This window comes from Apteryx mantelli, chromosome 1 (genome assembly GCF_036417845.1).
Source record: "Apteryx mantelli isolate bAptMan1 chromosome 1, bAptMan1.hap1, whole genome shotgun sequence".
NCBI lineage: Eukaryota > Metazoa > Chordata > Aves > Apterygiformes > Apterygidae > Apteryx > Apteryx mantelli.
Window position 1 is genome coordinate 19,403,635 of NC_089978.1, and position 23,221 is coordinate 19,426,855.

General features: G+C 36.8%; 1 protein-coding gene across 4 annotated transcripts in view; it reads left to right on the top strand.

Annotated features, from left to right (window-relative positions):
• Positions 1 to 18,775, top strand: part of CUL5 (cullin 5) — a 35,428-nt gene extending 16,653 nt beyond the window's left edge. For 2 of the 4 annotated variants that reach the window (XM_067289929.1, XM_067289933.1), the window contains exons 9-19: positions 3,057 to 3,187; positions 3,949 to 4,056; positions 4,694 to 4,758; positions 8,441 to 8,573; positions 9,119 to 9,250; positions 9,925 to 10,048; positions 10,775 to 10,950; positions 11,071 to 11,232; positions 11,946 to 12,064; positions 13,350 to 13,473; positions 15,094 to 18,775. In XM_067289929.1, coding sequence (XP_067146030.1) covers positions 3,057 to 3,187; positions 3,949 to 4,056; positions 4,694 to 4,758; positions 8,441 to 8,573; positions 9,119 to 9,250; positions 9,925 to 10,048; positions 10,775 to 10,950; positions 11,071 to 11,232; positions 11,946 to 12,064; positions 13,350 to 13,473; positions 15,094 to 15,288 — 1,469 coding nt within the window. In that variant the 3' untranslated portion in view covers positions 15,289 to 18,775. Of the gene's footprint in view, positions 1 to 3,056; positions 3,188 to 3,948; positions 4,057 to 4,693; positions 4,759 to 8,440; positions 8,574 to 9,118; positions 9,251 to 9,924; positions 10,049 to 10,774; positions 10,951 to 11,070; positions 11,233 to 11,945; positions 12,065 to 12,739; positions 12,904 to 13,349; positions 13,474 to 15,093 lie in introns of those variants that run through there. The other 2 variants (XR_010883202.1, XM_067289937.1) reach the window with 2 other exon arrangements.
• The last annotated feature ends 4,446 nt before the right edge of the window (positions 18,776 to 23,221 follow it).

The window sequence follows — 23,221 nt, forward strand, 5'->3', positions numbered from 1 at the left end:
GTTGTTCAATTACAAACACCTCCCCTTTTTTTCTCTCCCCTTCCCCCCTCCAAAAAAAAGTGAAGCATCACTTTTCCAAGATATTTTCCTGAAAAGCAGAGAGACTTTTTTTGTTCTGATTACTGGTGTGGTAACGATAGGTCAATGAATAAAATATCTCTACAAGTTTTTTTCATCTGTTTTTATAACCAGTATGTGACTGTGAGTATTGAACCTTAATATTGCATGCCTTTTTAAGGTTTTCAAAAGGCTTTGTCACTTTGTTCCGAGAAGTTGAGAGGTTAGTGTGGTTCAGAAGTCTTGTGTTGGTTCTGTATGATAAGCCAAACTAGATAAGTCGTTAAAATGTTGTAATTCAAGTAGGGAAATGGGGGGGCAGGGAGAAGGGGAATAGTGTAATTATTTTTTGAAGGCTCAGTATCCTGTAGCCAATGATTATTTATTAATATTGTCTGTGTGAAGTTTTCATTTCTATACAGATGTGATATTTGGAATTTATGGCTTTCAAACACCTAGAAAAGGTACTCCTAAAGCTAGGATTTCAGAAAATATTTGACCTCAAAGCTATGTCATACTTATCTGTTTGTCTAGAAGCATGATTTCTGGCGGTAGTCCAGAGCTAAATCTAGAACGCCACCAAACTTCATATGAGTATAGGTTTCAGCCTTCGTAAGAGTGCGGGAGGCTTATACAAATGCAGAGCTTCGGAAGGATTCATCTATAGCATCTGAAGCATCCTTCTTCAGAAACTTATGAAGTCCTCTCTTTCCTCATGGTTGCCTTGCCCCCGTGCTGTTGCTCGGTTGTAAGATACTTCTGTTTATATTTGATCTATAAGAATGCGAGCATCTCTTTCCAGTCTTTTTTGTCTATGCTTATCTGTGCTGTTTAAAATGTTAAAAGGATGTTAAAATGTTAAGGATGCACGTGGGGAATGGTTAAAGATTTATTTAAAGACTGCAACTATATGTAGTGATGTATACATCTGATAGTATCCTCTGCTTGAATACATCTGATAGTATCCTCTGTTGTACTTCACTTGCGCATGAGTCTTCAGCATTAATCATTTCAAGGAATTTTGCAATTTCTTCTTTATTGTAAAATAACTGACATAAGAGCTATGGGGTTTTTTTGTATTTTGGTTTTTTTGAGTGCTGGGTACTACTGTAAAATGTTCAGTTACAAAAAGTATTTAATACTTACGTGCCCTACAGACAAAGAAAAGCATAATGGTTTTTACCTAAAAGCCATCGAAGATGTCATAACTTGCAGACACTCATCAGAATTGGCTTAGCGCCTTTCTGTTTGCCTACAGTATTGGGGATGGGAGGCCTAAATTTTATTCTTGAAATTCACAACAGAAATTAAAAGTAAACTCACTTGTATAAGTATGAAATGACACCTGTTAAATTTCCCAAACATCTACGATACAGATTTCTTTACTTCTCAGTTTCATAATGTTTTCTGACAGAAATTCAGTGAAATGTTCCTTTTATGTTTTTAACTTGAAATCTGTCTTTGGAGAATCTGTTTTTTCAGGTTCCTACAGTTTTAGGGAAGCATCTGAAATTTTTATCTGCCCCTGTTTATTAGGAGAGGTCACTGGATTTTTTTAAATTTTTTTTCCACTCTGGATTATTCATGCCATCAATAGCTTGCAGAAACAGGTGTAGTACCTTCTATATCTTTTATTCCCCTCCCCCAACCCTTTTTAATCCATTTCCACCCCGCACACACTTTTTAAAGTACAGATGAAAAAATACAGTAAAGTTGAGGGAGCTTTTTGGATTTATACTGTGTAAAACAGTGCTGCATCACTTACAGTGTACCTAAGTGGGTGCATCGAGAAGTTGCTGGCATACCTCTGACGCCAGATATTTTCTCGTTTCTGAAATCCTATTATTTAGCCCATTATGAGTTGTCTGTAGTTGCACTGTAAGTTTTCCTTGAAGGTTGTTGGTAGTTTTCATTCTTTCATTTGCACTCTTACATTGTAACAGGATTTTGTCCTTCCTGTACATTGTTTTTTCCATTTGGCCCTGCAGCAGTTGTTGGGATACAGAATTTGCTAATGTAAACTTCATCTCCTGTGGTGATAGGATATCGTAAATGTTGCTGACAGAATTATTGCAGAAGAGAAAACTGATAAGACGGGACCTCTGGCTTTTGTCCCCTTTCACTGTAGGTGCAGCATTGAGAAACAAAACAGATTTTTTTTTTTCCCCTCTATCAAAAAAAGAACAAGAGTCCATGATCAGCTTGTTCTACTTCATTAAGAGAAGTTATTAGCTAAATTTAATCCAAATCTCTGTGGTCTCTCTAAAATTATCTGGTGGCCTTAATCCAGATGTTCCTATATGACCAACCTTGCAGAGATGAGTATTGATATTTCAACACACTCTTTTTTTTTTTTTTTTTTTCCCTTGGTGTTGAAATACCTTCCCAAAATGTAGACAAATAAACCATATCAGTTTTTATGGTTGTTGAACTGGTAATTTTCAGGAGATTTAGACTCTTTGCAAAAACATAAAGAAAAAAAATGCTATTTGCCTTAGTCAGTTATGACAACATTAGAATTTGGCATGCTTTTAATTAAAGCAAAATATTGTAGATGGTATTGTAAAATACACAGGGAGAAGTCTGTTCAGTCTTAGTCTTAAAAGCAAAATCTTGAATATATACGATTTCATGCTTAAACTCCCATAGGCTTCCAACTGAAAGAAATCCATTTTTGCCAGGGTTATTGAGGCAATTGTACTTAATCCAATTGCCATTGACTTCTTTTTTCAAGCTTGTAGGATATTACTTGTTTATGCATATAATACTACAATAAATGTCTGTCTTCCTTTCAGAAGAATCTCCTTGTGTGACCAGAATTACATCTTCAAAACATTTTTCTTATACAGGGATAAATTGGATTATTTGTTCCTTACATATTCTGTATCCCACTTGAGATGTTCTTAGTGGAAAGGCAGTGGGTTTTTTGTTTGTTTGTTTAATTTTTGTTTTTACACAGGTCTTTGACTGGTGGCTTTATCAGTATTTGTATCTTTCAGAATTGCATTTAATGTTTTCGTTGATGGATAAAGTTCCGAATGGAATAGAGCCCATGTTAAAAGACTTGGAAGAACATATTGTTAGTGCTGGACTTGCAGATATGGTAGCAGCTGCTGAAACTATTACTACTGTAAGTGTTCTGCTTTTTTTTTTTTAAAAAAAAAAAAGCAAAGCTTTTGAAATGTTAGCTCTATTTAGGGGACATATCACATGTAAAAATAAATAATTTTTAAAAACTTAAAACTTTCCAGCTATCAAAATTTGAAAAGTCCAGAGGAGAATTTTTTTCCTTATATTTTCAATTGTGTTGCTTCAAAAAGTGAATCCAACTTGTAATAAAGAAAAGCTTATAAATGCATGAGGTTATGGGAATAGGATAGTATTGTATTAGTATCTTAATTAAAAGGTCATAATTAATTTACTTAGTTTTAACTTCTTGATGAAATTCAAGCTTTGCTTTCAATCTAAGAATGACTGTTCAGTGTGGAAATTTATGAAAGATTTTTTTCCCACTGTTTCTTTTCAGCTATTTATTGTCTTTCCCTCTTGATCTAGGAGAACTGAGTATCTACACCAGTTAGGATGTGCCTTTTATTGGTCCTTGAAAACTTTTATTCGTTTTGTAGTTAAACAATTTTCAAAAGCTTGCATATGTGCTATTTTTTTAATGTAGAAAACTTTCCTGAAAGTCTGTGTTGAGACTTATGCATTGTAAAACTCTTCAGTACAGAGAATAAAGTTAAAATGCTCATTCATAGTTATGCAGGTTTAGGACACTACCTTATTACAGGTTTGAGATTGGTATGTAAGCTCACACTAACTGCTATGAAGCCTATTTTTTATTACATTTTTATTATTATTTATTTATTATTTTGATTTTTGCCTCTTTAGGATTCTGAGAAATATGTAGAGCAATTGCTTACATTATTTAATCGATTTAGTAAGTTGGTTAAAGAAGCTTTCCAAGATGATCCAAGATTTCTTACTGCAAGAGATAAGGTATGTTTCTGCTGATCTTTTGTTTTCAGCTTTTTAAGAACTGTGGAAACTCATATTATGATGTCTCTGAAATCCTTGTGCACATTAGTTTTTAAATCTGGAAACTGCTTAATAACTAAACTAGACTAAAACATCAGTAAAACTTACTACCAATTGATAACCTTTTGTTTTAATTTGTATTGTACTAGCTTATAAAACTGCATTTGTTTTCAGATTTCTAATGTTGTGCAGCACCTCAGAAGGCTATCTTTGTGTTGAGCAGCTTAAGTTTTATCGTCTGATTCAACAATAGATTTATGTTTAGAATTTACTATATATCTGGGTGTAATACCATGACTTCAGATACACAGTCTGTTCCATGCAGTCCTCTACAAGGTTGCTGCTTAAAGGGAAGTAGTATGTTAATGGAAAAGATGGAAATGTAAAGCATCAGTTAATGAAAAATTGAGTCTTAGGATTTGAACTCTTATGCTGAAAATCAAATCCATAAACTTTGGGCTAATAAATGAAGTAGATGAATTTGTAATGCAGTGCTGTGCTACAGTCATCTAAAAAAGGGAAATGAAATCTCTGTAATTTCGTACTTTGAAGAGAGAAGTTGAGTGAAGCACTAATAACTTTTAATTGTTTATCTTAGGCATACAAAGCAGTTGTGAATGATGCTACAATATTTAAACTTGAATTGCCACTGAAGCAAAAGGGGTAAGCCATATAAACTTGAATGTGAATCAAGTTTTTTAAATTGTTAAAGATCAAGCTTCCATTTTAAATGTCTCTTTAAAAAGTAACACAGTGTATTTAAGTGCTTTGAATTCCTTGCATAATGCAATTTGTCATTGCTTATGAAACTCTGTTAAAACACCCTTCCCATGACAGGAGGTCGATAATGTAGCCTATGTAAACTCGAATTTATTTGCTGTAATTGGGATCTATTACTTTTATAATGAGTCACTTTGTTAGCTGAACTAAATAATGCCTTCCAGAATTATTGTTTCCAAATAACTGAGCAGTGCAACTCTGCTGAAACTTGAGTAAAAGTTCCGGGGAAAACTGAGGCTGTGATCTCTGTGTGAGCTGTGAGAGTGACCTTTGTGGGCACAACAGTTTTGCTTCAGTGCAGGATCAACTGGGTTAGTTTAAACAGCTTTCAGTAGAAGATTAGGTTAACTTGTATGACTTTTTTTTTTTTTTTTTTTTTACACTTTTCCCTCAAAAAAAAAAAAAGCTTAAGGTAGCCACTTTGATAACTCAGCCAAAAGGAGTTAGCAGTCAGTTAATTAAAACTGTTAATTTAGCATGTGATGTGCCACTTGAGTAGGAATCTGTATATGTTTATATAACTGGATTGCTTATGTATAATTTGTGGTCTGACTTACTACAGCAACAAAGCTTATGTAGTTGGGCTGTCAGCTTCCCCTTCCAAGAACTTCTAAACCAGTTTGTCGAATTATATTGCAATTGGCTGAAGGGTGTGTGTCTCAAATCTCTACACCTTTTGTGAAAAATAAGAACAAAGTAGGTGAAAGGGGTGGAAAAAATAGTAGACTGAAAGGACCGGTGTCTTCTTGGGAAAAGAGTCAGGCTGTCCAGCTGCTGCGCACTGGGCATCTAACTGATGGATGCTTAGCTCTGGACAGGCCACAGCACATGCTGGTTTGTGCCCAAGGTACCAGAGGCATAGTAGAAGGCTTAATTATGTCTGCATCTGTTCCCTGAATGCTTTTCCACATAGAAAATGTGTACAAGTACAAGTGATGTGTCGGTAGATCTTCAGGTAGTGGAACTAGTTGTTTTGTTTCGCTATCTTTCATGAAAATGCCACTTAAATAATCATGTGGAGAATCTACTGTCGAACATTGCATTAACAGCGAAACTCTTGCCACCCTGTATTATAGATACAATGTAGTCGCCAGTCCGCTATTTTGGGATGGAAATTTTTCCCCTAACAGTGAACAAGTACTGAATATTTTCAGTCCCCCAAAATAGGAAAACAAATACTACTTTTCTCAAAAACATTTTTATTATATGATGAAAGGGGATTAAAGAGTTGTCATCTCTTGCTGTATGGCTGGATACTCTTTTATTTGCCTAACATTGATTCTGTGACAGAGTAACAAGACCCAGCAAATAAGGTAAAGACAAGAATGGAATAATTTGAACTGGGAATTTACTGTAGATACAGTAATCTAATAATAGATGTGACTTATGATCAGAACAAATCTCAGTAACAGTGCATCGGTTCCAAACTATAATCGCTGGTGAAAGTTGCAGCTGATAAGGCAGTTATTGTTAGGTCTAAAGTGATCTCACACTGGTTAGGGCACGAGTAGTTATGTGATAGAGTTGCTATGGTTTCATCCTTGAGATTTCTAAGAAAACACCAACCTGAGTTTCAGAGATGCTGTTAATTCATTTTCTAGGATTCTTATTTAGAAGATTAAATTTTGTAGGCAGTAGGCTGGGTTCAGGGTACGTTGTCTGTTTTATGGAATGTCAACATAGTATGTACAACTGTGTGCAATCTGTGGTAAGCTAATCTAAGTTCTCCAATAGCCTCAGATAAAATAGATATGTTTTCTTACAAGAGAGCTGAACAAATTAAAATGATTCTCTACACCATTTGTTGGTATGGGTAAAGGCTATATTTTTCTTATTTCAGGTTTATCACCTGGCTCTTTTTTCAGGATAGGTAATCATCATTACCTGGAAGTTCCTTATTTATGCTCTTTCTCTGGGGAAAAACGTGAAACTGCATCTGTGGGATTTTAGTATTTAGCATCCGTGAGTTTGTGTGTGTGTGTGTTTGGAGAGGAGGGGGATATAAAAATCTGTTTAGCATTTTGGTTCTTATTTTATGTTTGGTTTTGGAGTAATGGTAAGCCTTGCTGTCTTCATATTATTGGACAAACACCTTCACAAAGGTCTATCCCTGATTTGTACTCTTTGTATAGTCATAGGCAAGGTAGAGAAGGTTATTTTAGGTCTCGGCTAATGGTTTAATTTCCTGTGGGAACATCCAAACCAATACCTCACTAAAACTGTGTTTCACTCCTTGGAAACTAAATCTGTCTAATGACGTATTTTAGATTTGGGGGGTTTGCTTTGGTTCCCCCCCCCCCCCCCCCCGAAAACTGAATTTTCTAAGTTTCTTTCTTACCACCATGATGGCGATAGTCTTCTGTTTATTGTTCTTCTCAAGCTTCTTTGAGTTACCTACTCATGTAATCTGTTTTTTATTGAACGGAAACTTTATCCCATCTAATTTGTGCCATTAAGTTTAGCTTAAGAATATGGAACTTGGTAGTTCTTGTGTACTGTCAGGATCCTGAAGACACCTGTTCAGAAATACGAAAGAACACATTGCTTAAGTAAGAATTCTGTCTTGTAATTACCAAGGCCATTGATCTACTCTTACTTCAAATGGCCTTAAGGAAGGCAATGGACACCAGCCTATGAGCTACTTTATGAACTAGAAAGGATGAGTTATCTGAAGAGTTTTAGCACCGTCTGTGCTAGCTGATGAGAGAGGGTGAGAGAATGAGCAGGAGCGCTGGATCCCCACGTGCCCCCATGGCTTACCTGTTAGCTTGCGCGCTGTCTCTGTTTTGGGCCCATTCAAGTGTATCTGTCCAAGAGAATCTGTTACAGAGAGAGCTGGCCCTAACAATTCAAGACAAGCAATCAAATTGGTACTACGTAACTTAAGGAGCAGGGATTGATCCCTGGCACTAGTTTAGTCAACACCTGGACAGAGGTTCCGAATGCCACCTTGTGCTCTTTGCGCACGTTTCGAAGAACTGCAGTTTAACTACTATAGCATCTTCTTGTTCAATTTTAATCTCTTTTTTAATCTCCAAGCTGTCAGCCTGCTGTTTCCACCTACTGTAAAATAATTTGATCCCATTACTGCCTGATATGTGTGTCTGACTTTGCCATCTGCAAAATGCAGTGCATGAGGTTGCTTCTTGACAGTTGTCAGTAGGGGGTACTGACTAGATGAGCGAAACGGATTTCACTGCAGTATTTGGTAATTCTTTACTGGAATACTTATTGCTAGGCAATACTTCGTTGGGGTGTTTTGTGTCTCATTTCAAAGTACAGTTTGAAAGTAATCCTGCATAGTTAAGAGTTCTAAAATTAAAAGCAGTTGAAATGCTCAAGCTGTAGAAGCTGTCTAAAAATGGTTGGTAGTATTTACTATTTGAAGAGGAAAAGGGAATTTTCCCTAACTGTTCATTAGTTTAACAAGGGTATGAATTCATTGCTAGGATTCTTGCCAAGTGGACGGGGAAAGGGTGGTCTGTCTTGTTAAGTGTGACAATTCCAGTATAGAAGGATTCTCTTCAATTTGAAGATATGTTGTTGTTGTTATTGTTTTATTTAGTGTTGGACTGAAAACACAGCCTGAATCCAAATGCCCTGAGCTTCTTGCTAATTACTGTGATATGTTGCTAAGAAAAACACCACTAAGCAAAAAACTAACCTCTGAAGAAATTGAAGCAAAGCTTAAAGAAGTGGTATGTTCTTGCTTTCTACTTCTTAATTGTTCTGACGAATAAATTTGGTTGTCGTATTTCTGGAAGCAGTTTAGTGCCTTGATCTTGAAAACAAGTTATGCAGGGTGTAATAATGGGGAGGAGAATTTGTTATATAATGAAGTGTGTCTGTATAAGTTGTAAACCATGCAGTGTTTCATGTCTGTGTTGTCAGTTCACAAAATTAATATGCTAATTTGTTGCCAATATCAAACTGTGTAGCTCATTACAGTAACTACACATCATACATTCTAGTCTAGAAAATTATATAGGAGATTTTTATATACCAGTGTTTAATGCCTTCTGATTTAAGAGAGATTCCTCAATGGCTGACAAATGAAAAAATGGGAGATATGATGTTATAAAAGATTCATAGCTGTAACCTGCGATAGTATGATAGTATCTTTTAAGGCAATTTCAGGTAGCCTTTTTCTGCTTCATAGTCCGTAGTGTTATTAGATCATCATGGAAAGACTTGTCTGATTAACAGTTCAAACAAATATATTAAATTCTACTTCTTTTGGCAGCTTTTGGTACTTAAATATGTACAAAATAAAGATGTTTTCATGCGGTATCACAAAGCTCACTTGACAAGACGCCTGATATTAGATATATCAGCTGATAGTGAAATTGAGGAGAACATGGTGGAATGGCTCAGAGTAAGTAGCCTAATGTTTTGCTTTATTTGCTCCTTCCTGTTGCTTGCAGTATTAATTCTCATTCCTGAACTTAGATATCCTTCTTGCTTAGGTGAGTTCTATTTTAAATTAAAACCCACATAGGCCACCTTATGCTTCCTTATTATTGCAAAACTTTTGGAAAAGTAAAACAGCTTAGCTCTTTTCTAAGAGAAATTTTGACCCTATTAGTGGTAGTTACAGATTTTAAGATATTTCACATATGGAATATTTGAAGCCTTCAGATAATTACGTGCAAATGACCACCATGCATTTGACTTGTTTTTTAGGTCTGTATATACATTTGAGACTTGTGATCAGACTAATTGAAATTTTATATAAATTAGAATATGATTTACACGCCATAAACATTCCTTCAAATCTCAGAATTCATTGGTACCATAATGCTTGCGTATGTTCTTAAGCACCTGGATTTCTTTTAGAGAATCATCATATGTCCTTAAGGGTAACTACTTGTAATCCATGCCAAAAAAAAAAAAAAAACCTTTTTCCAGCATTGCAGTTCGTTATTATAAATTGATGATAACTATGTACTTCGCTACTGTTGTTAATTTTTTGAATTTATTATTTTAAAACTAAAGGGTTTTGTCCTTAGATGTCTATGTTATAGTTCCGTGTCCTGTTTATTTTTACAGGAAGTAGGTATGCCAGCAGACTATGTAAATAAGTTGGCTAGAATGTTCCAGGATATCAAAGTATCTGAAGACTTGAACCAGGCCTTCAAAGAAATGCACAAAAACAATAAACTTGCTCTACCAGGTATTGTTTTCAAATGATTTGCTATTTTTCATTTCTCTTGATGGAAAAATAATTCTGCTGATTCTTGAGTTAAAAATTATACCAGATTGAATGTAGTCAGGATTTTGTTACCCTTAGGTTTGAAGTGTCTGTACTCTGTACTCCTCTTACAATTGACACTTGAGCTATATCACTTTTTTAAGTTACTTGGTTTTTTTTCCCTCATGAGCAATCTTGTAGATATAAACTCCCTACTCTTGTAGTTAAATTCCAAACAGAGGCTTGATCCTCAACCAGGTGAATGCCTTAACTACCCCTTTTTTATGCCCTCATCATTCTTCATGAGTGCTTCATGCTGTGCTCCTCCTTTATCTACCAGCAGGAAGGCTGGATGCACACTACTAAGAGCTCAAATCATGTATCTGAGATTAAATTTCACTGAGAGAGGCTGGGAAACATCTAGATTTTTCCACTGCTGGAAACCCCTTGAACAGTGCATACAAGCAACAGCAATAAGGTAGCATCAGGGTTTAGGGAGCTCTGCAGAAGCCAGCAAAAATGCTGAGATTTTGGTCGATATTGCTGGCAGAAAGCCAGCAGTGGATAAATAGAGTAGGCTAATGTAAATAGATAGACACCATGCTGCTTTCTGAAGATTCAGTCCTCTTTAATCTTATTTAAAGTAGAAAAATACATTTGTTTATCTGTTATACCTGGAGAGTCATATGATCCCATGTTGTCTTACAGCTGACTCTGTGAATATTAAAATTTTAAACGCTGGTGCCTGGTCTCGAAGTTCTGAAAAAGTGTTTGTCTCACTGCCCACGGAATTAGAAGATCTCATCCCAGAAGTTGAGGAGTTTTATAAAAAGAATCACAGTGGTAGAAAACTGCACTGGCATCACCTCATGTCCAATGGAATTGTAAGTTTATAGTTTTTATTATGTCTGTTTTAATGTCTGTACTTTCTGTGTCTTTATAACAGCAAGAAAGCTGGTGTTCCAGAAAGTCTTATAAGCAAAATTCTGTCTTTATATTCACAGATAACTTTTAAGAATGAGGTTGGCCAGTATGACTTGGAGGTAACAACATTTCAGCTAGCTGTGCTGTTTGCGTGGAACCAAAGACCCAGAGAGAAGATCAGCTTTGAAAATCTTAAACTGGCAACTGAACTCCCTGATGCAGAACTTAGGAGGACTTTATGGGTATTTCCCTTTCCCTTGAGACAGATTTCTTCTAGGTTTTTTTTTTTTTTTTTTTTTTTTTTTAACTCTGAAGTACTGGCTTCATATTTTTAAAGCACTATCAGATAACTTTTTGAAACTGAAGTGTGAACACCTTTTCTACTAATTAATCAGTTGTAATGCTGGCTCCCTGCACTACTGTTGAGTACATGCAGCCTTTACGTTGTGTTCTCTCTTCCCAGAATTACCTAACTTAGCTTTTGGAAACAGCAAGATCTTTCTGACCATATACTGCCTAAGCACACAGTTATGATTGTGGTTTGTGGAGTGGGACTGGTCTAATTCTAGGAACTCAGTGGTACCTGCTAAATGTATGTTGCTTAAAAATAACTTGTTTGCTCTATCTTTTAATTATTTGGCTTAAGAATAATGAGACTGGTCAAGTAAAGCAGACTGAACACCAGAAGTTACCTCTTTAGGTGTGAGTTCATGCATTTTACTTCTTCTGTATGATCTTGTTTACGCTAACTCGTTTCAAAAAGTGACATGGTAAACTGTCCCGTCTGTGATTTTACTGGTATCTTCATGTTGCCCTCCAGCAGCTCCAAACAAGACTATGTAGTTACATAGTCCACAGTCCACCCAGCAGGGAACTATGTTCTTAAATAGTTATTGGTTCCATTTAGAAAGTCTGGTGTTTTATTTTCATTCTTTTTTCCCCCTTTTCTCTGTAGTCTCTTGTAGCATTTCCAAAGCTGAAACGTCAGGTTTTATTGTATGAACCTCAAGTCAATTCACCCAAAGACTTTACAGAAGGAACCCTCTTCTCGGTGAACCAGGAGTTCAGTTTAATGTAAGATGATGTTTGAAAATGAAAATAAAATGTACTATTTTAGAATTAAAGGAATTCACTTTAAGTTAACCTTCATCTTTGGAAATTTTCAAGATTCAGCTAGACAGACCCTTGGCTGCCCTGATTTTCACTTGAGTTTTGGTTGCATTGTGCTTCAAGTAGGTGGTTGGACTAGATGACATCCAGGGGCCCCTTCAGATGAGTGTTTCTATGGTTCTGATTTCTGTGGAGTTAAATTTTATTAAACATGTATGGATGAGGTACAAAATATGAGGCTTTGTGATCTTGCTGTTACTAATGAGCCTATGAGATTTCATATAGGAAGAACAGCATGTAAGCAGAACATTGCTACCGTATTGATATTTCCACCTCCCCAGCTGCTTCAAAAACAGAGTGATAAGTTTAAACAGAAAGTGAAACTGCTTAATATTATGGTGCCTTGTCGCTGTGATTTCAACTAGAGAGGCACATCTTTATTTCAGTGAAAATTGCAATACTCTCTTCCTGGTGCTTTGGAATCCTTCAGAACGTAAGATAGTATATAGAGAGAACATCTAAATGGTATATACTGTTTAATGCGTTTTACTTTGATTTTGCCTCTCTTTATTGTGAATAACTGTGATTAGAACTGGCTCCTTGCTATTAATCTCAGATTCTGGGCCTCATTTTTACTAGCGCCTGGACATCTGGATCTGTGGAGAGAGAGGTGCCAAATCTGCTGCTCCTGGTGCGCAGTTTCTTGCCCAGGGCCCATGATGTTTCTTCTTATCAGGATCATAAACTTTGAGAAATGATGACAGGACATAACAGAAGAGACAGGCTGTACAGCAAATTTGTGGGTGAAGAATGGCATCAGCTTTTTGCTATATTTACCTGTTTTTCTCCTGTTTTTATGATAGCCATTTCTTTTGATTGAAAAATGAACTAGTTCCATTTCCTGAAATTACTTGTAAAAGCTCCTTTACAGAACCCTGGTTTTATATAAACTGAAATATATTTCTCTAGAAATTTCTTCTTTAAAATGTTACTGGTTACTTTCCAGTTTTGGACACTGTCAGTTTCAGCTGATGGATGTTTTAAATGCTGGTATATTCGGGTTTTATTGGTGGGAGAAACTGGCATTGTATTTGGATTTACCAGCCAGCTACCTCACTGCTGTACTACTAATAGCCTATAAATACCTGATATAAGATGGTACTCAGTGCTCTTTTAATGTAAGTTTAATGGGAATTCCTTAACTGAAAATGTATTTATGGCTTATTTTTATACAATACAACTTTTTCAGAAAAAATGCTAAAGTTCAGAAAAGGGGCAAGATAAATTTGATTGGTCGATTGCAACTTACAACGGAGAGGATGCGAGAAGAGGAGAATGAAGGAATAGTCCAGCTAAGAATATTGCGAACCCAGGCAAGTAAAACTGACAGGGGAATATAAAATTACCTTAATTCCTGTCTTATATTATTGCTATTACATACTGTCCACATTTGAAAGCTGAGGTATGAAATGAATGCTTGTGATCCTTTGCAGATACCAGATTGTGTGTGTGTGTGTGTACACTTGTAGATAGCAGCCTCCTGTTCTGATACAACATCTTTTGATTTGTAAAGAGGAGGAAACATGTACTAAGCAAGTGAAGGCATAATCATTAGCGGGTGGCAGCAGATGGTTAAGTTGACTTACTTGAGACACCAAGATGAACAAACAGTATTACTGATCTTGAGGTCTTTTTGACTGCTCTGTATGAAGAGAGTAGAATATTCTGGGTTGGAGTCACACTTCATGTAAAATCTTTGAGCTGATGGTTCAGAACAACGGGTTTGGGCATCAGAGATAGTCACCTGCAATGGAGTCTCAAACTCACAGCTTCTCTTCAAATTGCAGATCTTTTCTGATCACTCGGATTACATTTCAGGCCAGTCACATTGCAAACCGTACTGCCTGACTTAGCATCTTGGCCATCCTTTCAGCAGGATTAATGCCTGGTCGCACTTACCAAAGGAGAACTCCCACATTCTGTTTTGACATTAAGGTTGCATTTCCCACAGTATTCCCCTGGAGATGGTGACTTCTGCTTATAGCATGAATAAATGTTAGATTTTAGTGACTGATACACATTTAGATATAAGATTTAACTGCAGATTCATCTCCAAAAGTTGGTGACTGGAGTCATCCTGTTGTTCTTGCATCTTGCCAATGCTTCAGTCTGTTACTTTGTTCATCAACCTCTTTGTAAGAACAGTTCATTGAACTGTTCATTGAACATAATTACTTATGCTAAGAAATGTAGCAACAGAATGTAGCTTTGTACCTAATGAAGTGACACATTCAAATTCAAAGCTATATTATACTACATGGATTTATAATTTCAAGAATGTTTTTAAGGTAGCCTAAATTAACCTTTGCTACACTGTTTTCCTTGATTTGAGTTTTGCCAAGTTCTTGGCTGCAGCTTGTGAGGTGATGAAATCCGTGGTCTGACCTTGCATGTAAAAGGTTTTCTTCTTGCATTTTTCCAGCATTCCTGGCATTAGTTTTCTTTATTCTTTTTTGTATTATGGGACTGGGAGAATAGAAACTCCCAAGCAATCTTTATCCTGTTTTATTCTGATGTTTAAAGTTTTACTGTGGTACCCTAGTGGGCAACTGGTTGTGATTCACAAAGGTGAAGCATCCTATTTAGAGTGGGTTTTGGGTGTTCCTTCCCCCCCTCCCCCTCCCGAGTGGGTTAAGATGACCCTCATTTTTAGAAATGCGTAAGCAGGAGTAGAAGTTGGCCCTGTCTTGTTTTAATTGCAGCCTCTTTTATGCACAGCATTTACTGTGTCATGTTGTATTGAGACTACCTGATAGCAAGATAATTTTTCTATTTGATTTTTGAGAAAAATTCAAATTTTTTGCTGTCTTGCCTTACAAGGAGCCCCCTGTGTTCACTTTGTCACTTCTGTCAGATATTTCAAAATGTGTGTGTGTGTGCGCATGTGTGTATATATAATTATGAAACTTCTTGTTGTTGTTGTTCCCCACCAGGAGGCTATCATCCAAATAATGAAAATGCGGAAGAAAATTACTAATGCCCAGCTTCAGACTGAACTGGTAGAAATATTGAAAAACATGTTCTTGCCGCAAAAGAAAATGATAAAAGAGCAAATTGAATGGCTTATAGAGCACAAATATATCAGAAGAGATGAGTCAGATATCAACACCTTCATATATATGGCATAATTTGAGGACTCTAAGATGCTGAGAACACAAATGGAAGGGTGCTTGGACAGATAGCTGCAACAGTTTATGCTGCAGAAGGACTTGCTTTGACTTTCGTTACATATTAAAATCCCTGCCTTACCTTAAAGAGGACTATATTTTGCCAATCTCATTCAGCTAGCATGATGGCATTCCCTTCATGTTGCACACTTTTAACAGCATGCTGTTTTGTGGGAAACTTGCATTCATGAAGAGCCCATTGTGAACTTTTTAAAGTAGATTTGATTTACACCCACCAGGAAGAATACAGGTTTGGGTTTTTAGATGACCAGTACTTGCACAAGGAAAAAAAATACTCAAATATTCATGCACTGAGGAACTGCTATTAGTTTTGTTTTGTTTTTGTTTTTTAAAATGCGATTAGGACTAGAAGTAGCACTTTCACTTTGTGTTTTGGATCAGCAAAGTAATGTACTGTCCACCTTTGATCCTTTTTATGTAATAACATTTGAGAGACACATACACATGCCTCACAACTGATATATATTTGTTACAGTTAAAATCTGCTGGCTAGAGCAGTGCTTCAATCTAGTAACTGGATTTTAATAATTGACACACAAGTGACATGAAAGTAATTCCAACTTGTGGGTGATATTTTTCCTTAAGCAGGAGATCATTGTTTTTATATTGTTTGCTGTAAACAAATGGATATACATTATTTGTTATCTTATTTGGACAGATGATTTGCTACAATCTTTTTGAAGAGATGAAGCATTCTTGAATGATACTTCACTCTAAAAACAGTTTTCATGGGTTGGTCTGTTATAGTGAACAGAAATATTAAGTGTATTTCCTTGTACATTTAATATTTGTATTCCAAATATTTAAATATGACTACATAAATCTGAATGCATTAAAGAGTAACTGATGCACAAGTCTCCCAGAAAGAAAGTAATACTTGAAGATTTCTATATTAATTCCTCATGGGTAACTTTATTTATACCTGTAAGGTTAATCAAATTTGACTGTTTTGTTGCCAGAAAGTCAACGTCTTTATATGAAAAAACAAACCCTCTACTTTTTTTTTTTTTTTTTGAATCCAGCAGGAGGTGGGAAATACAGCTGTAAGAAAATGGTAAAAGTTAAGGGGGAATGTACCTTGTTTAGTGTATGCAGAGAGAGTGCCAAATACACATCAGGAATTTCAACATTTTTAATGTTACCTCTTCTTTTTTCAATCATCTTAAGTAGTCTCTTGGCAATGCCTGACTCTCTGCTACTCTGAAATGTCCCAGCATGTACTGAACTGATAACATGAATCACTGGAGCAGAGTGCCTGTCTTGGGACAAAAGGTAAGTTGAGCTTTACTCAATTCTGTATGAATACTCAATAAATGTCACAGGCAACTGTGCAATTTTTTTTTTTAATTTACCAATTCAAGTACAACATCTAAAGGTCTCATCTCTTTTGATGATTGAAAGGGGGAAGAGGATGCAATTAACTTTACTCAAAAAGTAAAACCTCCCAGTAAATAAGAGGAAGAGTTTTATTTTCGCATGGTTGCTGTAAAGTGTAAAATGAGTAGTTTAAAAGCAGACTCACTGCAAGGATGGCTGTTGGTCCCCTTAAACAGGCTGCATGCTTTATTACTAATGTAAGTGCCAGTGTGATTGCCTGAGAACAGTACATACTTCTTGAATAAGAAATCTACAGGAATGATGGTTTCAAGAACAAGAAATGGAGAGAAATTGAGAGCAGGCAAATTAAAATTAATTGAAATCCCACAGCTCATCTTATATGCTTTTGTCGATACTCAAAAGTGGATGCTGTTTAAAAATACTGCATCTTTTATTTTAGCCCTGTGGTGTGGCTATTCAGAATCAAAAGCAAGTGCTGTTCTGTGTAGTTAACCAGTAAAAACTATTTGAATATTATAAATTAGAAGACAAAATTCTAATAAAAACTTTGTGCTACAAGATTTTCAGTATTTGTAACTTACATTATAAGTAATAAATGCTCACTTGGGATAATTGGGGGAAAATTGAGAGCCCAAAACTCTGAAGAGTGCCTGAGCACCCTCTTTTCAACATAAGAGTTGCCATCCCTTAATCAGAGAACAACAGATTTGAAATTGTCACATACAAGTGACTGAAAAGGTGGGAATACTCATTTCAAAGCCATTGATTTAATTTAAGAGATTGTATCTCAGATAGGACTGTTTTAGAAGTCTGAGTGTATGCAGACAGCAATAGATTGCTAAAAGCTAATTAGCTGCATTTTCCCTCCACTTATTTAGATTATGTTTTTAAATATATTGTTATCTATATACTTCTCAACACCTGGGATGCGGAAATATAATGGGTAATGTGCCTATAACATGGTCATTTTTCTTTAAACATAGACTGGAAATGGATGTGGGTAGGGTTTTGGTTTTTTTTTTAATTAGATCTGCGAATCACACCAGCAAATTTGTTAAAGATGCAGAAACACATTTAGCATCCTTCATCAGGTCACTTTCACCAATATGCACTTAAAACTAGCATCATCTGGGGCACAGGGAGATACCTGGGGTAAACTGTTCTTTGGGGGAGGGTAGAGTTCACATCTAAATAAAAATGAACTATTCTTCAATTGCAATATGGCAACAACGCACTTTTAAAGCTGCAGTTTTTAGCTATGAATATGTATGTCCAAAGACCTAGCTTAAAGAGGTGCTGCATCTGAAAAACATGTTGCCACACGCACTGCCACGGTGAATAACTATGGAATAAAATTTATTGTAGAAGAGGTGGGAAAATCACTCTTTATGGGTTTAATTAAGAAATACTTTTAAATCTTTCTCTGTCCCAACAACTTGATGAGGATCTCAGTTTCAATTCTGAAGTCTTCCATTTTCCTCTTTCCACAGTTGGTGTCCCTAGCTTCTGTTTTTACTCATCTGTCTTTCATTTGTTATGACTGTAATGCAATTGCATTTCCAAAACAAAATGTGACTTTCTTGTTTTCACCTTTTTAGACTTAATATAAATGTTTTGAATGTTCACATGTTACATTTATTTGCATTGGGATGCCATTATCCTGTAAAGTGCAAATTTTAAAAACACAATTGGCAAAAGATTTGATAGTTTTACAGAAAGATTTGCTATCTTAAACTCAAACTGTTTTCTATTTTCATCTAAATGACTGGGATGCTATCTTTGTAATTCTTTGAGGTCATATTTGTGAAATAAACAATACATGAAAGCTTTCCTGTCATATACACTATATGTAGTCTGGAGTGTTGAGCAAACTTGAGTTCCTGAGTTGTGATATCTATCTACGTATGGTATTTACAATTTTGAATGTGTGCCACTACCAAGATAATAATGCTGTACAATTTTGAATGGTGGTAGTTTCTGTATGGCAGTCCAGCTGAACTATTTTGATGTACTGCTTAATTTTTGAATTTTATTTTTTAAGTTGTATAATTTATTTTCTTGCAAAATAAAAATGTAATATAAAAGACTACTCATTTTAACAAGATATTTTGGTGTTTTCCCCTACAAAAATTTTTAAGTTGAATTCAGGTACTCATCTAGTTACTGTGTCCTGAAAAATACTGTAGCATGAAATTTGCGTGATTCCAAGTCATGAAGTCTATTCTGATCAGGGTACCAAGAAAAAAAAAAGGGGGGAAAGACTTGCAGTTCCTTTCTTGTTATGATTTTCAAGTACTTAAGGATATATGTAGAGCTATTCAGTCTACTATATTGTTTTTAAAGATGAGCTGTAATATTTCAAAATTTATCTGCGTCTGACCTGCCAAAAGTGATTGAGGGGTGCCTAAAACTTTTGTTTATGACCTCTTTAAAAATGGTTATGTCTCTATGAAAATTACTGGGACACACTTGGATTGCTGAATCTTGTAATACATTTGTCCCTGAAATCTGAGTGTTACTGAAAATTACTGACCTTGTCACCAGATAATGCAAACTGTTGCAACCTTCAGGTAGCTGTTCCTGCAGTCACCAAACAATGGCGCAGGGCATGTTGATTGCCCAAAGGAGAGCTTCTGCAGCAATGGCTTTTCTTTGACAATCCTTGCTTTTTAATGTGAAAACTCTTACATTTCAACTCCTTTTTTTCTTTATGTGCACCAAGTAAACTCAGTGTTTTGTGCTTTTTGGTGTATTTAAAGGTTAGAATTATTTCTATGGAATAAATATTATTTTTGAGTGACTCTTCAGTGTGCATGGCAATTTTCAGACTGGCAGTCCTTGTACACAGAATTTTCATAGCACACTGCTGTTACTTCTCCAACTTCTTTTCACTGTTAGGGCAAAGTGTACTCCTTCACAGCAATGGTCTTCCATGTGAAGTTGTCCTGTAGAAATAAACCAGTTATCACAGGAGTTGCTTAGCTGTTTCAGTTTCTACCAGCTTAAATTGATCACAGTTTAGATGGAATCAGTGACCTAAAAGTGAAAGGCACTAAACCTCTCTTGTTCTTCTGGTAAACTAAACAGGTGGCTTAATTTTTCTCTTTTGCTTTATACATAAACATCTCTTAATATCTGTGCAGTTGGTGCCTGTATTTCATTCTTATGCACTCTAACGATGGAGATCTGCTATGCAACTTCAGCTGGATACTGTGCACCACATCCTGCATGTGATCTGAAACGCCTCTAAGTGAGAATGGTTGAGGGTATGTAGTCTGCTGATTTGGGGCACAATCAAAGATCTAATCTCCTAAGGAAGAGCAGCACAGTGTGGTGATTTTTAACAGCCTAAAAGATTGAAAATTGAAAATAGCAACTGTGAAATTAGCACATTATAGCTGTTCTTGGTGAGAAGATATGGTGTAGGAATTGAAGAAGGAGGTGCACTATGATTTTTCTCTTTTTGTTTTTAAGACCCCAGCCTGATACTATGCCTGTACAGCTCAGGATTTGCTATGTATTGCAGTCACAGTGTGTCAGTAGTTAGTTTCTGTTGCCTGCATTTTAATGCAGATAGGTAAAGAAATCTTGAATAAATGAGTGTATGAAGTGTTACAGAAGTTTATCAAGAACCTTGTCTCTTGATAAAGTATAGTAATTCATGAAAGGTCATTGTCATCCTCTTACTTTCACTGGAAAGCTTGCCCAAATAAGGAGGATAGGAAAGCCTATAAGCCATAGCAGATCAAATGGAAACTGGAAATCATGGTGTCTGTAAAGGATTTTGAAGAGCACCTGGCAAAGGATGCTCAAGCTGATTGGGGGGTGGAGGGGGAGTTGCGTTGTTTTTAATGTGTCACAAACACTGGTGGGACTGCTTGATGACAAAAATGCAGAAGGGACATTGAAAATGATAAAGCCATAGCAGAGTGGAGAGGCTCAATTCTTTCTTTGCATTGATTTGTATTGCTGAAGGCATTAAGGAAACTCCCATACCTCCTGCATTTTTCATAGCGGGTAGTCAGAGGAGATTAGATCAAGCTGAGGTAAATATGCTGGAAATATTGTACCAAAAAGGTAGCTAGATGTTAGTAAGTCCATCTGGACCAGATGACATTCAGCCATCACTTCTGAAGGAACTTAAATATGAAACTGAGCTGCTGGCCAAGGTGTGTTACCTATCATGTGCCATGGGTTGCTAGTGTAACTCTCATCCACAAAAAAGGCTCTAGAAGTGATCCTGGGAACTACAGGCCAATGCATATGACTTCCACCTTTGGCAGAGTCTGTGATGAATATCACTGATGACATATAATCACATGAATAAACAGTCTGTTGGAGAAGAGTCATCATACCTCCTATAAAGGAAAATCCTGCTAAGCCTGCTGCCGTACAGTAGGGGATGCAGTAAACACACCGAATCAAAGGACATACAATTGCATTTTCCAAAAGCTTTTGATGAGTTTCCACATCAAATGGTACCAAGGAAGCTAAGCTGCCAGGGAGCTGGAGGAAGTTAGGACTTCAGTTCAGAGAGAAGTCAGATGTGACTATGACTGAGGCATAAAGGCAGAATCCTGTAATATCAGCACTAGGGGGTGCCTGATCAAAACTAGCAAAAAATTGGTTTAAAACAGCTAGAAGATGACTTTATACAGTGGAAAGTGAACATCTGGAATTTGTTCCCATGGTGGATTGTGAATGCAGATCACAGGTACAAGCAGGTTCAAAAATGGTTAGACAAATGCATGGAAAACAGGTTCATAAACAGATATTAATGGCAAAACATCCATAAAACAGTAAAAGTGGGTGCTGGGGAGGTTCAAAGAAAATCAGCCACAGACAGTGACCAGGTTCTTCTGCTCAGCCTCAAGAAATGGTAATACAGGGTGCTATTCTTTTGCTACAGTCCCTTTTGAACACTCCTTTTTCTGAGTTCTCCTAAATTTGAATTACCCTACTCAATCTTAAAGCCCTCCTGGAGAAGAAAAGGGCAAAGGAGAAAAGAAGGGGGAAAGAAGTAAAAAGTGCTCACTGTTCCCTGAAGGTACCCAAGGAAGCCACAGCCATCTGGTGCTCTGCCCAGAGACATGGGACTGGAAACAGTTCCCACAGTCAAAGGGGTTTCTTACCTTCTCCCTGTCACACTTGTTCCTGCAGGTGGTGGGATTGGCCCATTTGTCCAGGGCTATGAGGATGTGGGCAAGGACGTCCTGCAGCCTGGGGGGCTCAGGCAAAGAGGGGGCAAATAGGCAGATGAGGGGGAAGGTGCAGCCAGGATCTCAGGGAGGAGGACTGCTCCATAGTGTGCTCAAGCGCGTGTGCACTTGCATGAGGGAATGATGGCCTAGATGGACCTTTGGTTTGACTCATCCACAGACTTCGTGTTGTTGGATATTGCATTAGGAGCTTTGTATCCTGAAACGTATCAATTCACTGATCTTATTCGCCCCAGGGAACATTTTTTTTCCTTCAGTTAACTTCTCTATGCACTAGAATTCATACACAGCTCAAGACTTGTCTTAAACTAATGTTATTTCAACAATATCTGCCTTCTTGTTTGAGACTTAGTTTATGAGTTGCAGGGCAATTCAATAATTATAGTATAGGGCTATGTTGTATCTTCTGAATTCTAACAGAGTTAATACTTATGTTGCAGAAAACTGATGAATTATCTGGTAACCTAGCTTACCCTTTAGGCCAGATAAATGATGATTTGTATAATATGATAATAATATTCTAGCAATGTGGGCTCGTAGTGATCCTAACTGGAAGACCACAGTACATTGAGGAGTTCATGACTCAGGTAACAGGTTAACGCAAGCAGGTGCAGGCTCGTGTGGCACAGCTGGGCCTGCAGGCTGTGCCAGGCTGCATGTGTCCCCAATGCGGGATGGCCTTCACCGGCTGATCGCAATGAAGGGCCTGGGGGACAGCTGCCACCCGGCAGCAGCTATTGCACCACTGCCTGTCCTCAGCTGTATCTCAGAGCTAAGCAGCATGTTCTCTCATGAACATCCTTTTGCTGGAGAGTAGAAATGATGAATAGGGTTGTTTCCTTCAAAGAAAATCCTGTAAGAGCTCTGAAGACCAAAAGATTGGGAACCTCTCCACGGACAGGATCTGCACCGTGTGCTGTGCCCTGGCTGGAGGTCTCTCCAGTACTGCACAGTTTGGGGTTCCCAGCATCTGAAGGGATGCAAGATTACCTAGACAATCATCTTTTTCTCCTAGTGTTAGCTCCAATAAATGATATTTTAATCAATACCTTATGGAGTTTGAGTGTATTTCTTACTGGGGTCATAATGAACCTGGTGCATTAGAGGACTGCATCCCAGAAAAAGGGCCTTATACTGCAGGCAAATAAAAATAAGGTGAAGTTAAGTAAGAGCTGGAAACTTAACTTTTTTCTTTTCTATGTATGATTAGCATTAGTCATTTCTGGAAAAATAGCCTTATCCAAACAAGTTATTTTCATGTCTTTCTTATATGTTACTCATAAATTTTCAAGGTAAAATTTTCAGTTCTTCCTGAG